This window comes from Haplochromis burtoni, unplaced genomic scaffold (assembly GCF_018398535.1).
Source record: "Haplochromis burtoni strain Fernald_Lab_line unplaced genomic scaffold, NCSU_Asbu1 Contig_270, whole genome shotgun sequence".
Classification (NCBI taxonomy): Eukaryota; Metazoa; Chordata; class Actinopteri; order Cichliformes; family Cichlidae; genus Haplochromis; species Haplochromis burtoni.
In genome coordinates, this window is record NW_024582631.1 from 525,714 (window position 1) to 542,160 (window position 16,447).

Below are 16,447 nucleotides of genomic sequence, written 5' to 3' on the forward strand. Positions count from 1 at the left end.
TGAAGTGGACGAGTCAAACCATGAAGAAATGAGAAAGAAGCCAGTTTAAGGAGACAGGCTTAGCTTCATGCCAAGAAAAAGCACTGCAGGTGTGATGTTTGCTTTTAGAGTGTTGATGGAGAAGTTTGGAAATGGTCAGAAGTAGGGGTGGGTATTGATAAGATTTTCACGATTCCGATTCCATTTTCGATTCTGTTTAACGATTTGATTCTTTATCGATTCTCTTATCGATTCTTTTTTAAAAAGGAGAACACTAAGGTCGATTAGCTTAGAACTTTGTTTTATATCTTCTCTTTGAACAAGATAGAAATTTAGGAGTAACATGGCCTTACAAACCCAACAGTGAGATCTTAAGAGATCCAGCCTACGGCTCTTCAATGGGGTGTCACAGGGTCCCCGGGAAAAAATTGTAAATGTAAAATAATAAAATAAATATTCTTCTGTAGCAATAACAAAGTATAACATAAATTATTCTGTAGCAATTACACAAGAATATCCAGTAATGTCCTTGCCTACAATTAAACAAATTCACTTACTGAAAATTGGGGGCATCTGCTGTGGCAAATGGGTGCAAGCCTTTGACCACAAACTCAGTCACTGCTCGGTGACATTCGTCTATCCTGACCTGAAAGGAGACGCTACCGGTAGACTGCAGCGAGAGCTGCCAGCATCTGAGCCAGACTCTCTGTCTCTCTCATCATGGTCACCTAAATGGTCACCTAAATGCACAGTAATGGCAGGTTTTGTAATAAGGCAGATCGCGCTAACATAATATGCACTGTTAGTTGATTATTTACCTGCCGCATTAACGGGAGAGGACGTGCAAACGTTACCGCTGCTGCTGGGTTGAGATTCACGAGTCTGGAGCGGAATTAAAAACACGACATTCATTTAAGGTTATCACGTGTTTTCCCTTAAATGAAATATCTACTTTGCAAGTATTGCAAGTTGCCCTGTTGTCATCCGTTCTCGTAAAGTATAACCAAACTTTTGAGCGTTTGAGCCGCCATGTTTCCTGCCAGGTAAATGACGCTCCGCAACGTGGTGACGTCATTCGGGGCGACTGGAATCGATAAGGGAATCGTTTGCAAAAATGGCAAACAATTCCAAGGAATTGAAACAGTGGGAACCGGTTCTCAACAAGAACCGGTTTTCGATACCCATCCCTAGTCAGAAGGAGTTGCACTGTCTAGATCTAGAGAAAGCAGGATGACAGATGAGGTCAGGCGGGAATCTCCGTGGATTATAGCTTTTATAGGGAGCAGGTGGAGGTATGGACAGAATAAGTGTGTGTGAATAAGGGGGAGGCAGGTGTAGCAGTAAAGACACACATAGCAGAGGTAGTGAAGGTGAAGAAGAGAGCGCAGGCACGGTGGAGTGCATGGAGATGAATATCGATGAATAAACTGTACAAAGATGGTGACAATGAAGCTACCAGGAAGGAGAAAAAGTGGATGACCTCAGAGAAAATTTGTGGATGTAGTGAGGGAGGACATGAGGAGGATTGATGTGAAAGATGAGCAAAGAGTAGGTGGATGATTTACTATGGCGCCCTCTGGGAGCAAGTGAAAGAAGAAGATTCTTTCGATTATATGTAAAAACAAACAAACAAAAAAAAAACCCCTAACCAAAACACAGCAGGCTACTAAGTCAGTGTGTTGTATAATAAGAAACAATAGCAACATAAGCTAGATCTGCATCGTTCATATAGCCCTGCAATGATTCATGTCAAATAAGTTTCCCTTTTTAATTTTTAATTTTTCTTTCCAAGAGATCATTTAATTAATTCTGCCTTTGGGTGACACTGAGAGCTCTTTTTTAAGTATGATGCCAAACGCCGTATGTCTCTTCAAACTTTTAAGTCCTGGTCCGTTGCACTGGGTGTAACTTTGCCCCTCAAGCATCTTTCATGAATATCACAAAGGTTGCAAGCCCTTTTCAGAAAGGGAGCTGCGAGTGGATGAGAGGAAAGTTTAAAGTTCAAGCAGAGAGACAGAGCGAGGGGAAGCCCTCAGGCCTTTTTAAGATGCTCCAATGTTCAACTTATTTACTTGCTGTGGCAAACAGTGAATACCTGCCAGAAGCTTTTAGGGCTGGAAAAAAAAATAAAAGCATGGAGTGATGTATATGGTGCTGCCCCACCCCCCATCATGGCTTATGCTGCACTTTTTTTAAATTCTGAAAAATCTAATTAGTGAAGAAAATCTACAAATGCTTCACTCATAATGTTTCTCCTTTGATGTTCTGATGCTCTGAGACTGACAAGACTGAGAATCCTGTGAAGTAGAAAAGATATAAGCAGGCATTTAGTGCAGAGATGAGCTAAGTGAGATCAGTGGATCACAGTAATTAGATGCCGTACGTAGGTTGTTTGATGCAGTGTCCTTGGTAGCTTGTTTAATCGCTGATGAGTTCCTTTAGCCTGTGAGTTCATGCTCATCCCCGTGCTACTCTTTAGTGAAAAAGAGATTTCTATTTTATTTCCTTCTTTGCCACAGCCACAGTCTAGTCCAAGTTTTTTTTTTTGTTTCTATTTGTTGCTTCTCCTTTTAAAATAAACCAAATGTTTATTTTATTTTATTTTCACTTGCTACACACGGGACAGACATGACTGGGGGAAAGAAAAGGGAGAAAGAAAGAGAGGTAGGGAAAGAAAAACAGCGGGGAAGAGGAACGGTGATAAAGGGCAAAAAACCAAAAACCAACAAAACAAACAGATAAAAAATACATATATCAATCACCTGGATCACCTGTTGAGAAAGAAAAAAGAGAAAACAAGCAAAAAAACAGATCAATATCGTTAGCTTCATAGCATAAGTGCCTAAGTCATTTTTTTGTGTTTTGTGTTTCAGACGGACAGGATGATGCAGCAGTGGTAGGGGAGTAAAGTTAGGCAAAAATCTCAATTTGACCAAAAAATGACTTAGGCACTTATGCTATGAAGCTAACGATATAATAAAAAACATCATTGCGATGATCTATTTGAATATAACAGTAAATACTAAATATTGAATATTATTGTGCAGCATGTAGGATCGACAGTGCACAGTGTGCTTTGAGGTAGGAGCCAAAAAGGGTGTAGTTTGTGTGTGTGAGCACCCGTGTGTACACCTGTGAGCATGGACGCGCTTGTATTTAAAAGGTTCCTTCATGCAATGATCTGCTAGAGGGTGTGGGGAGCCACAGCCCCGTCGTCCAGGGCATGAAGCAGGTATGGAGGAGATTCAGGCCCCCATCATCCAGAGGCCCCCAGACCACAAGAGACCAAGGAAGACCAACGGAGGGGCAGCCGTGCCACTCTTCCGGAAAGAGCTGAGGAGAGCCCCAGATGAGGGATCTCTCAGCTGCGGAGCAGAAGCCAGGGGGGGTTGCAGTGACGTGCCCATGAGCTCCGCCGGCAGCCAGCTGTGCCTGAGTGACCGAGCCCCAGGCCGAGAGGCCGAGGGCACCCCACCCAACTAGGGGCCTGAGTGAGCCCCAGGCTCCAGGCCCCGACAAGCAGCCACTAGGAGTGAGCTGGTGCATACCCGGACGCTCATCCCCGGACACCAAGAACCACCAATGCACGGATAGTCCAAGTTTCTATCTTCTTTTGAATGCATGCAGACGGCTTTAAGAGACTTTCAGAGAAGTAACTTTGCTTTCTTGTAAAGAGTTCTGCAGCCATTGTCTCTCAGAGAAGAACTCTCCTGACTGATTCTAATTATAGGCTCCTCTGGTGTGGCAGTGACAACGCTCTCTTGTTTACATTCCAAATTATGAAAATAAACACAGAGCTCAAATATAGCAGCAATATCAAACAAACTGATGAATGCTGTCACCGTGACAGGCAGAGAAAATGATTCACACAGAAGTGTGCAAAGCTTTCTAGTCTGTTCTATTTCATTCTACTGGGCCTTTTGTCGACGCGCCGCAGGAGGGCGCGAACGTCTCTCTTTCGTCTGGCGTCAACGGTCTCCCAGCAACAGCCAGGCTCGAGCTCGTCTCAATCGACCGCCGCTGAGCGCCGTCAAGCCGCACGGACACAGCCAGGCCCTCGCGGACAGAGTGGGGTGTTGCCTACAAAATAAAAGCCAACTGAGGTTAGGCGTGTAGTCGCCCAGCCTGACGGTGCTGGATTCTGCTGTCCCTGTTTGCTAGTTTGGATAAATGGCAATGGAATAAAATGTGAATTTTCAAGTTGGGAGGCTATTTTTAATGCTTAAGTAGCGCCTCAAAGCAAAAAGCAAGAAAGATAATTAGAAAAGTAAAAATGAAATGTTAACCCACCAGTATTCATATGTATCGACCTCATGACTGCAGTGAATTGTAAAGATGATCGGTGAGGCAATTCAGGCATGATCGAAGGTACTGACACATCTGACCTTTATCCCCATCTAACAACGATTTGACTTTATAATTTTTTCTATCAAATACCTCCCATTTGATTTTTTTCTTTCGTTTACTTTGAAAAACAGCGACCGGAAGTGGGACATTTCCCCCACACTTTCCGACTTACGCTCGGGTCTGCTCATCTGCAGCCGAACAGACGAAAAACCATGGAGCGCAACAAGACGCGTTGGAGAGAATCACCGAGCGGGCGCGGAAAGTGTCAGTTTCAGTCGTGTTTGTAAGTTACTTCCAGCGAGAGTGGACAGACTTTTGGAACATCAGCAGGTGGAGAGTGATTCTTCCTTTTCTTTTTTTTCTCCAAGCGTGCGTAAACTGATTGGAGTGGTCGGGGAAAGAAAATAGCCTTGGAGTGTCCAGCGGCTACCAAAGAACGGGAGGGAGGCTAGTTAGTTTTTAAAACAAGCTCTGAAGTGAAGAAGAGTGCCTGCTGGATAGAAAGGTGGATTGGTGGATACCGTTTGGAGAATGCGCGCTGCGTAAAAGCCCCCATATCGCTTACATGTTGTTATAAGGAACAATTACTTCTCTTTGAGGAAACTGTGAGCGGAGACCTCCATATAGAAAGGAGGCAGTGGTCTTAAATTGAAAGTGAGTTACTACTGAACAGTTACCAGCCATGGTGAAGTTCCATAACTCAGATCTATGGATAGCCTGGATGGTCATTTTCTGCATGGAGGGTAAGTTATATGACACTTGGAAACGTAGTCTGTGCGCCAACTATAAACTGAAAGCGCCTGGTAGGTTAATGATACCACTACTACTATTACTGCTAATACTAATACTACTAATAATAATGTGGCTCTTTTGTAACTTGGATAAGTCACCATGACCATATATGTTTATAACTGGTATAAAAACAGACTTGGAACCCTTGGAACCTGGAATTAAATTGTCTCTTGGGCTCTGCCTCTCCAAAAGCCATATGATCCCAGCCCTCCTTAATACTTTGTGTTTGGATCACGCTGACAAATCCCCGGCATTACAAAAAAATAAATAAATAATAAAAAAAAGACTTTTCCGCCTTTTGCTAGTCGCTATCCCCACCGAGCACTTTTGACTGTGCACGTCTTATCCATATGCGCACTGCTTAGTTTTCCTTGTGGCCACCTTACACAACCCGAGGTCTGATTTTCTTCTCCCCCCCCCCACACCCGCCCCTTCTTTTGACCACTGATACACTTTAAAGCGTGGTACAGTAGTGTCTGTGTTTTAAAATAGAAACGGAGCAGACGGTGGAGGGTTGCGCTGGTAATCCGCCCGATTAACGAGGAGTATGATGATCAGGCTGCACAGGAGAGCGAGCAGCCCCAAAGGAAAATCACTGGATGTTCCTATAGCCCTCCGATGGGAATTTTATTGTGTGCGTGCACAAATAACAGTTATGTATATGTGTGCGCTTTTGTTTACCTTCCCTTTCTTCTTAGCGCAGCGGTGCTGTTATCCCTGCAGTAATTTAACAGTGTTCTCGCCGAGAGTGCCTGCAAGTTTAGTGAGTTTGTCACACTTGCTGCTATAAAATAAACCAAAGTTTAAAAATGTGAAAACAAGTCCTTGTGCGTCCTATTAAAGCTTTAGGTGAGACGAAGGAATTCATGAAAAACAAGATTAAGTTAACATTAAAGACAATATTAACAGCCTGCCGTTTATAGACTAAATATATTGCTGCAGATATGATGTTTCCCCACTGAATAAGGATGGATATGGTGCTCATATTAAAATTTCCTTTCACCTGAGGTCCACATCTTTATTGAAAAACACGTCAGAGCAGAGCAGAGACATGCTTGAATATTGACTGATTCCTCTCAGAGCTTCATGCAACATTTGCACTGAACCTTGCAACACACACACCAGTCTGACATGTCAATTTGGACCGAAGAGTTGTGCAAGATTCAATTTAGCCCGATTCCCCAGGTGTTTTTACTCCGCTGCTTGCTTATTTGGCTTGTGGGTACCTCTGCGGTGAGTGGATGCGTGGCCTCTCGTCAGCTTCACTCGGGTTACACACATACGTACACGCCCATGATAGTACATCGTGGACTGTGGTCACTCCATGTGTCTGTCCGGCTCAAAAGACCTCAGCTTTGCATTGACTTTAGGTTAAGTAACTGTAAGACCGATGTGAGTTCAGCATCTCTGTAACAAGACAACTTGCTCAGAGAGAAGCAGGACAGCCTTTCTTCTCTCCTTTTGCTGTCTTGCTGGGGAGCTGCCAGTGTTGCTATAAATAAATTCTGATGCAGCAAAGTCTGTATTGTTCATGGTGGCTTCTGTGTTTGTTGACCTCAACTTTTTCACGCCAAACATAGTCTCTAGGATGATGAGATCAGTCTTAATAGACATCAGATTGTTTTTGAAGATATTACACATGAGACTTTATACATATATATTAGTTTGTTGTAGTTTTGCTTCACACGTGTGGCAAAAAAACCCCTACTTTTTGTTCAGAAGTGCCTTAGGATGTCCACAGAAAAGCATGAAAAATGGAAAAGCTTTAAAAAGCAGGAAAAAGCAACAGAAGGAAGTAAAATTCATGAGTTCCTCGGACAGGCATCAATCATGGCCTAGTTCGTGGCAGGGCCCTTCGTATTTCAGCATTAGTTAGAGGACATGTCGTGTCCTCTTCAGCCATCAGCGCTCCCCAGTTACACATAAATATTGTATCCCCTCTTCTCAGTTAGAAATGGATTCATCTCAACAGCAGCCTCGCAAGAAAAGTTGGGTTCGTCTGGATCTGCAGTGCTGAGATCATTTGAAGAAAGTTTCTAAAAGTTAGAAGAATGAACAGTGGAGGCTCTATGCTGATAAACAGATTAGTTCAGCTGTTGTCACAATGAACACCCGTGGTGATACCAACACAGGGCCGCTCTGTTACCGTGCCCTGATTTAAAGATACACCCAGAACAGCCCTCAAGGGCGTAGCAGGGACAGATCCCGAAGTTCAGTCAATTCAGCAAATTGAATTCGAGTGGAGCTGGTGGCTCTGAACTTTTCAATTGCTTTTGTTTGGTTTACTCGCCTGCGTAACGCTTCCTATAGAATCCTTCAAGTTTGAATACACAGAAGCGCTCAAATTAGCCCGTTGTCTTCGGGTTTGGACCGAAGAGTTCAGTGAGAATAAGCGTTAAAAAGAGACAACATGGTCTGTTTCTCAGAGCTCATTGGCATTCAGGGCGTTCGTGCCTGCTTCAAAGCAGAACTTAGACCAATTCTCCTTCCTGCTCGCTCTGTGAGCTTGTTAACCTCTTGAGGCTCTGCTGAAAGTGGCGGCATCAAAGTTACACAGTGAGTCTGGTTTATCTGTCGTGTCGGTTGCTGCGTTTTGTCATGTTTGCAAGTCCACTTTCCAACTCAATCCGTCCCAGAAATTAGATTTCATCTACTTCCAGCAGGAGTACTCACCAGATCTGCAGACCATAAGACAACAACCTGTCTGGATGAAGAAAAGTGTGCTAAACAATGATATCTTTTTTGATTTTGGGTTATTGTTATACTTATTGCTCAAGTCATTTCCAGTCTCATCTTGTAGGCCTTGTTCTTTTTCCTGCCAGTCTTCTGTATCACCTGTTTCTGGTCCACTCATTATTCCTCCAAGTATAAAAACCTCCTTTGTAGTTCTCCCAAATCGCCAGATTGGAGTGTTGTGTTCCTTAAAAGTGATTTTTGTGTTTTTGGTTTGCCTGCACCCTTGTGTTGTCTTTTCATTGCTGACTGCCATCATGCTCATGCTCCGAAAGCCCAGTAGTAAAGTTTGGCATGTTTTTCCTGGTTCCTTCAGTTCTATATTTGGATCCTTTCCTCTTTTGGACTCATTCGCAATATTATCATCTTTTATTTTCATCAGTAATTACAGTATATTTCAATGACCATCAGGTCCAGTGAGAAACAACTGCATATTTACCAGAATGCCTTTTTTTTGCCGCTTCAAATTGTCACCGTTTTATTTTGTTAGGCTATTTGTCTGCTAGTTAAAGCCAATGAGAGAGAGGAGAGCGGCAAGTAGTCCCTGAGATGTTATGCCAGTAGCAGAGTAAAGAACATGTAGGGGTGCCGAGAGTTTCCCGCTTAGTTGGTCAGGTACTAACTTAGAGAACACCTCTCTTGCTGCTGATGCAGATTTTTAAAAAAAAAAAAGCAGTTTGTGTCAGTTTCAGCCGTTAAGTAGAGATTTTTTTTCACCCCCTCTCCTCTTCTGCCTGCTGCTAAAAAGGAGCAGCTGGAACAAGAGTGTTGGACAGATGGAACTTTCCACCTCGATTATTTTTCCCGCTAAAAATAGCCTCTCAAAAAATTAAAAGACCTCCGGGACCGCTCGCAAAGTGCATGTGCGTGCGTGTACGTGGCCGCTTGAGCGACAGAGGCGCAGGGAACTTCAGACGACGTGGTCCTCAGATGATGGCAGCCGCGGCCATCCTGGGAGTGTGAATGAATAAATGATGGGCAGATATTTGGAGGAGAGAGAGAGCAGCATTTGCCCGGTCCCTTGGTCTCTTAAGCACACATTAAACTAGGCCCCCAAAGAATCCACAGGCTGCCTCTTGCTTGCACGGCAGTTGGCCAAGCATCTGGGGCAAACATCTGATGTGGTCACTTCACAGAGATTTGGGGGTTTGGAGCTTTGAGGTTTTGGAGTTGGTTGTACCTCTAATCACAGTGGCAAATGAGGAAATCACGAGGATGTAGTAAAGCAGGGTGATGCTGTTAATGCAGCAGTGCGATCAGTGGGGCTTTTTGTTGCATTTGGGTTAGATGGCGAAACGGAGTGTCGGGGAAATTGCGTGTCACTTAATAAACCAGAAGCTCAGCTTGTGGTCAGTGCCATTGTCAAACTTGCTTTAGATTTGTGTTTGCCATTTATTACATGAAAAAAATAATAGGTTAAGTTCATATGTAAGCAGAGAAAGTGTGTGACTAAAGCTTTTTGACTTTTACTTTATGACACCTTGCAGCACTTGAAACAGTGGCCAGATTCATCTCCAGCCACAAGATCGTTGCTCTGAGCAAAGAGATAATCGTGGATGAAGTGCGACAATCGCGCCATTGTGAGAGCTGATATTAGTTTATGAGTCTTTGAAAAGGCAAGTCGGCTTCGTGACTCAAAGATGGAAATGAATCACTACAGTCTTGCAATGGGGCTTTTTTTTGTTGGTTTACAGGTGCAGAGGAGGTAATATCATTTGAAAAAGCTGGAAAAAAAAGACACAAAGTCATTCATGACTAAACAGCAGAACAAAATTTAATCTACATGCTCTATGTGTACGGCGCCTTCGTCTGTAACACACTGTGGCAGGTTGAGGCATTGGGATGAGAGCGTCTTTTAGCTTGATTTTCCTTTCGAGTGTGTGGGTGAACCCGAGGCTTATACATATTTAAGGCGGATGTCTTCCTCTTGTCGTGGCACCCTGGCGATCCTCTCCTTCAGGGCGCTACGACACGAGCAGTTTTGCTTTGCTGGCTCTTGAGGTTTTGACAGGGCTCCCGACTCGCTCGTTAAATAAGTTGCTCAGGAGTTGTTTGGAACATGTAGATACTGCGCTGTAATGACCACTTTTACAATTTTTTTTTAAAGATATCAAGTAAACTCATGTTTACTCACGAGTCAGAACTGCTGTAAATTTACATAACTGTTGTTTCAAAAGCTCTGCATGTACAACAAAAGTGGGGGAAAAAACTCGGTCTCTTAAATCCAGCAAATGTGAGCAAAGTCATGCATGCCAGTCAGCGAAACTGCAGGCACAAATTGGGGCTTTCCATAGACTTTGATCTAACAGAATAAGTATTGTGTCTTTGCAGGCTCTTGAAAAAACCCCTCCTTGATGTCACATCAGTATCACAAAACCCCCTAAAAAATAAAACGCTTACTCATTCATCCTCTTTTCCATGGTAGGCTCTTTGTACCTCTTAAAAATTGTGCGGTCCAAGTTTTAAACTTTTCATGTCTCTAACAATTCATATTAATTGTCTTATAATTTACACAAGCTCTCCCACACCATTTACTTCCTTTTGTGTGTGTGTGTGTGTGTGTGTATGATATATTGCAGCTTTCAGTCAGTGGCTGCCTGATGGTCGTTCAGTTGATCTCTGGTATTACCAAGAATAGCTGCTGTGTTCATCATTGTAAGTCTTTATGAGCTCAGATCAATGGCAAAAGGAAATGCTCCCGTGCACACATTACTCCCACAGGTGTGCACTAACAGGCAGGCTGTTTGTGCTTGGGCCCCCTTATTCCCCTGGCAAATAAATTACAGTTGATCCCAAAGGATCAAGGTTTCCCTTGGACGGTAATGACTCCATCAGTTTGTTCCACCAATCCCAAATCTCCCAGTCGCGGACCATCAGAGTGTCTCTTAGATTCATTAGGTAGACTCTCACTCTGCTGTATAGGCTGAATTTGTGAATAGCCTTGTGACTTGCTGAGTTGCACCAACTCAGAAATAAATTTAAAAAAGGTTTGTTAAAACTCTGTTAACCCCCACTTTTTATTGTGTAGAGTTCAATTTTTCAAAACACATAAAAGACCAATAACTAATATGTTTTGCTTTTTTAAACCCACATTACTATCTTTTCTTTTACAGTAAAACAATATAAACGGTGACCTTAGAAAAAAACAAAGAAATTAATAGAGCTGCAACATTATGGCTTATAGACAAATCTGAAGTATGTTACTGTGCAAAGTCTTGAGCCATCTCCAATTTCTTTATATTTTGCTAAGAAAATAGAACATAGTGCAGCAATACATATAACACACAAATGGAAACACAGTATATAAGGCAAAAACGGAGTTTGTACAGTTCTAACAAGCTTGAAAGTCAATTTGTGTTAGCACCACCTTTATTCTTCAACAGAGCCTGAACTCCCTTAGCCAAGCCATCTTGTCAATCCTTTAAGTAGTCTTCAGGAATACTTCTCCAGGATCCTGAAGCACGCTCAAAGCTCCCTTTTGGATGTTGGGTGCCTTTTGTTCTGTTCCACCAAGAAAATCTTACACACTGCTTCAATAATGTTGAGGTGTAGGCTGTGGGGAGACCAATCCATGGCTGATAGTTTACCTGAGTGTTTTTTTTATCCAGGTATGCTCCACACAGCTCGTGTGTTTGGGATCATTGTCATGTGGAGAAATTCGAGTGCCGTCAATCACATTCTTTCCAGACAGTATTGCATAGTGGATCAAAATCTGTTGGTACTTTTCTGTGTTCATTATTCCCCCAAGCTCCAAACCATGACAGTGCCTCCACCGTGTTTTACAGATGGCTTTAGACACTCATTGTCACACTCCTCTCCTGAGCTCTTCTGCACATGTTGATTTGAACCTAAAATTTCAGATTTGATTCATAAGACCATAAGACCTGTTGCTACCGACTGTCAGTTCCATTTCTACCTGTTTCCCTACTTTAAAAATGGTTCATTTGCAGCCACTCTTACCCTGAGACAGTGCCAAGTTTTTGGCTAATATCTCTTTGAGAATATATTTTTGGTGTAAAAATTCAATTTATGTCTGTCAAACAATGTTATTGCTAGTTTTTATAGCTTCAAAGAAATGGGAACATAATGTGTTTTTCTGACAGGCTTTCAGTAAGCGCGAAGTTGTCTATAATGTATAGAGACAACACTGGCTCATTCCTCAGTTTTGGTGCTTTTTTAAATTTTAAATGATTTACCTCAGCCTTACGACCACTTTAAAAATGACAAAAAAGTCTCACTCAGAGAAAAGAAAAATCAAAAGAAATTAACGTGGCTAAAGACATTTGTACATCAACATGTTCCAGTCAAACTACAACTGTTTTAAAGTGAGCTGAAATGATAGCGAGAGGATCCAAATATGAGCATTTCAGGGGAAAAATTGAATTGTTAAACAATTATAAACATTGCTATTGTGAAGCCCAATAAAATACAGGGTCTGCTTGAGTTTGCAAAGTTGTATCAGCTGTCATATTATGATTGGCTTTTTAATGCATCATCTGTTCAGCTACCAAGTGACCAATAACATCCAATCAATTCCATCCAGGTGTTTTAGGTGGTCTTGTATTCTTTCAGTATTGTGGGCCTGTTTCACTCATATTGTATAAGGACAGGACAGTTTTCCATTGCCCACTCAAGACTATGCAGTACAAGAAGGCAGCCATATTTTGGCTTTTGTTTTGTAAGATTGGAGGAAGTGTGGCCTATCGTGTTTCCGCCTATTATATCACAAAATCTTTGGGGACGTTTATGTTCATGTCTTGTATATAGCCATCTTAGCTAAAAATAATTTCCTAAGAGTTTTAAATTCCTTGAAGTGGATTTCTGTCATGATTAAATTGAGGGTTGTGTACTGAAAGGGCACGTTATTATGATAATCAGCTCTCGGAAAGCAAGTTTTTCTTCTTTGAACCACCAGAATCCATTAAAAACAAGCTTCCTTATCTGAGAGATTTCAGAGCATTAGTAATTAGCAGAGTGCAAGAACAAACACCACACTGCTCCTTTATAGTAGTTGGAGTTGCATTTAAAGTGCAGGCTGACAGATTCAGCAGTGGGTGGTTTGAGGAAAGGCGAGGCAAATGTAAGTCATAGATAAATGTAAGTGAAAGCCACAAATGCAAGTGCCCAAGGACTTTAATTACAACAGACTGCAATCGAAATCAAATGCAAAGATAAAGTTTTGCTACCTTCCTCCATGTTGCACAAGTGCTGCTAGGTGGGCTAAGCAGGCTATTCACTAAACACTGGCTCTTGTAATAGCTTATTTCAGCCTGGTGTCAGCAGATGTTAGGCCTTAACATTTGTTTTCTATTGTCTTATTCTTTGTGCTTACATATGCTCTACTTTAATACTGCCAAAACCCCAATAAAGCTGTCAAGCAGTCTCTTCAAAACCACCTACAAACTGCTGCTCTGCATCTGACAGACTCACCACACACAAAAGTTATAGGCTATGACTCTGCTCTGATTGCAGCTGTAGTTACATGTATAATGATCATGCAATGAGAGCGTATCTTTCTCACACGGCACAAAACCTGCTCGCTTAAAAGCTGCTAGCAGTGACAAATGAGTAGGACCTGTGAGTGAGTGGGTCCTAGACATTTTAACATGAGTGTGTCCTGAAGCAAGGACTGTACATCGGTATTTTCAACTGTACTCCCTGGAGTACAGTGGCCTTGCATCACGAATTTGAAATTGATTCTAAATTGATCTAAACAAAGACTAAATGACCTTACAGCACTTGAATGAACCCAGAGGCTGAACCAGCTGGTGTCACACTGGGAGTTGATGCCGATCCTGTGACCTGCTTTGAGTGCACGGTGGTCCAGTCAGTTTGTCTACATCAGATAACTGTGCAGTCTCTAAAAATATACTATGCATAATTTCATACACTAGATTATAATTTTCTAAATTGCATAGTGTTTCACTCAGTGGGTTTTCTGCGCTCTGCCGTAATTGCTGCATTGATTGTTGGACACTTGGCTGACTGAACCTGCAGAAACGACTTCTTTCCTTTACGTTTTTAAGGTTCAGAGATCTCAGACATGACGTGGTTTAGAAAAGATGGAAAACTCACCACCATTTGAAAGCTTTTTGCTGTTGTACATGCCACCCTTTCTTTTTGCAAGAATATTTCCTTAAAAATGTTTTTATTCTCCTGAAAGCAGTGTGATAGTTGAGTGAAAACCCTTTGATCCCTTATCTTTCACAATGAATTCACATGCTTCTTTTTGGAGGAATGTGGTCAGGGTGAGCTGATAAACTCATCTTGAAACCATGTGCTTGTTGTCCTGATAATCCTGGCTGTTACCCTGATAATGCGGGGAAAAATGCAGATTTCTGGAAAGGGAAAGAAAACAGATTGGGGAAAAAAGTTGTTTTGTTTTTTTTTAAAAAGAAAGAAAGATGAAAAAGGGACAGATTCTCCTGCATTAAATATGCCCAGGGCTTTTCACTGCCATAGGTAATTCATAAACTAGCTGTTGGGGTAAAACATTGCTGCAGTATTTCTGCTTTTTCTCCAGTTTAATGTCTGTACTCTCAGAATCATCAAAAAGTACCCTTCAAAAGGCAGCGGGATGGTAAAGACAGGTTTCGATTTAATGCATTCTGGGAATCAATTCTTGGAACATGCTGACATCGCTTGTTGTAGCCAGATCTAAAATATAGCTACATATCTCTGATCTCTGAAAATCTGATTAAAAGTGACCGCATGGACTGTGATTGATTAGGCAAGCTTTCAGTGGGTTGGTCTTACTGAAAAAGTAAAGAAAAACCCCCTCACAAAAACCATGGTGGGTAAAATATAACCATAAGTGAGCAGAAGGACTTAAAATAACAGCAGGTATCAAGTGGTAATAACCTCAACTATTCCTTTGATATTCAAATGTTTTTAGAAGGTGTGCAGAAGAACCATATGCATTATGTCCTCTTATGTCATCAGCATCATGCCTACATGAACCACTGCTTTCATTTAGCTGTTCAGTAAGGACAAAAAAAGAAGGAGACCTGCTGTAGTGCAAGGTTAGATTTAGGTGTGACACACTTTGGCTCTCAGTAAATGTATGTTAACTGGCTGCCTGTTCCCTGCAGGAAAGGCTGTAGGCAGCAGCCCTCTGTAGTTCCATTATTAGTCCCTCTTTTGTACAGTGCCCTTAGAGCCTCATTTTCTCAGCAGTGTTATGCTTCCACACGCTTTCTCTTGCTCATTCATATTGTTCTAAAATGTCCAGCTTCTCTTCCTCTTTGCATCGTGACCTATATCCTCTTCAGGTTTCACTATGCCCTCGCTGTGCTCACTGTGTTCGCGCCCGCTTTATTGCTCTGCATCACCTTTTCTTCTGCTGTCCCGATTTCTGTGTTTCTTTCCTTTTTTTTCACCAACTCTCTATTTCTCTCCGTGTCTCTCGCTCACAGTCAAAATTTCTCTCTCCCTGCCTCGATTGCTCTGCCCTCCCACACACTCTGCCGAAACACAAATGACTTTTCAGGGATGAGGATGAGACTGAAAAGTGGTCCCCGGTTGTTCTGTCCTTGCAGACAACGAGTGAGCATGTCAAATCTGATACATGTGAACAGCCAGGAAGAATGGCGCATTAGGCGCACTGTGCGAGAGGAAAAGAGTGGGACAGAGAGAGAGAGAGGGAGGGAGGGAGTGAGAGAGAGAGAGAGATCCCATCTGTGCATTGTTACAGCAGACTTCACTCTAACATTGTCTCTGTTGCATCCAGTTGAACAGGAGGGGGCACCAGGTGGGACTTTTACTAAGTGGGGGAATACACACTTGCTCACACACACATACACTTTATACTGCACATACACACATTCAGATACACTTGCTCACACAGACATACCTTTGCAGAACACGCACATGCCTACATGAACATATAGCGAAAAGCTGTTAGTTGACACGTTCAGGCACACACAGAGCCACCTGAGGCCTGTATATAGAATTAGAGCTACTGAGTGGTTATTTGGTTTGTTTGATCTGGGGATGATGTTTGCATTAATCAGGCTTTTGTAATTTCTGTTCTGTTGCTCTTTCTGTTGGAGATTTTGTGCTCAGCGGGTATTCGGATAGGGACAGAAGGAGATAGGACCTGTAAGCTTTTTTGTCGCGGGACTTGTTCTAACTCTTGATAGAAAAGGCAATGCATCTGTGTTCATTTTGTTGCCCAACAAAGGAAATCAGATTAAAAATATGAGCAGTTCAAAATCTAATCATATTGCTGAAATACAATTTGAAGCATCCCGCTGAAATTAAATAGCGTGTTTTATTGGCAGTGACAGCACACGTATGTACTGTGTTCTTCCTTGAGGAAGAACTCATACCAGTGGAAGAATGTTATATTCTCTGTTTTCATGATAGTAGATTGGTATTAATTCATCTGATTCCTTATAATTAGATGGGGCGTCTTATGGCACTGTTTGCATAAAGCAATGCAGTCGCTGAGCTGCAGACTTTGAAAAAGAACCCAGATGATTTTTTTTCTTTATCTAATTTAAAACCATGAAGACACATCCTGTCCTGATCCTTAACGTAGTAAACAAGTGACCAAGCTGAGAGTCGCTGGGGAAAAGTGCACAGCAGTTTGCAG

General features: G+C 42.2%; 1 protein-coding gene across 2 annotated transcripts in view; it reads left to right on the plus strand.

The window, feature by feature from the left end:
• The first annotated feature begins 4,486 nt into the window (after window positions 1-4,486).
• Window positions 4,487-16,447, plus strand: part of igsf11 (immunoglobulin superfamily member 11) — a 118,335-nt gene continuing 106,374 nt past the window's right edge. For both annotated transcript variants that reach the window (XM_005939599.3, XM_005939600.3), the window contains exon 1: window positions 4,487-5,069. In XM_005939599.3, coding sequence (XP_005939661.1) covers window positions 5,009-5,069 — 61 coding nt within the window. In that variant the 5' untranslated portion in view covers window positions 4,487-5,008. The remainder of the gene's footprint in view (window positions 5,070-16,447) is intronic.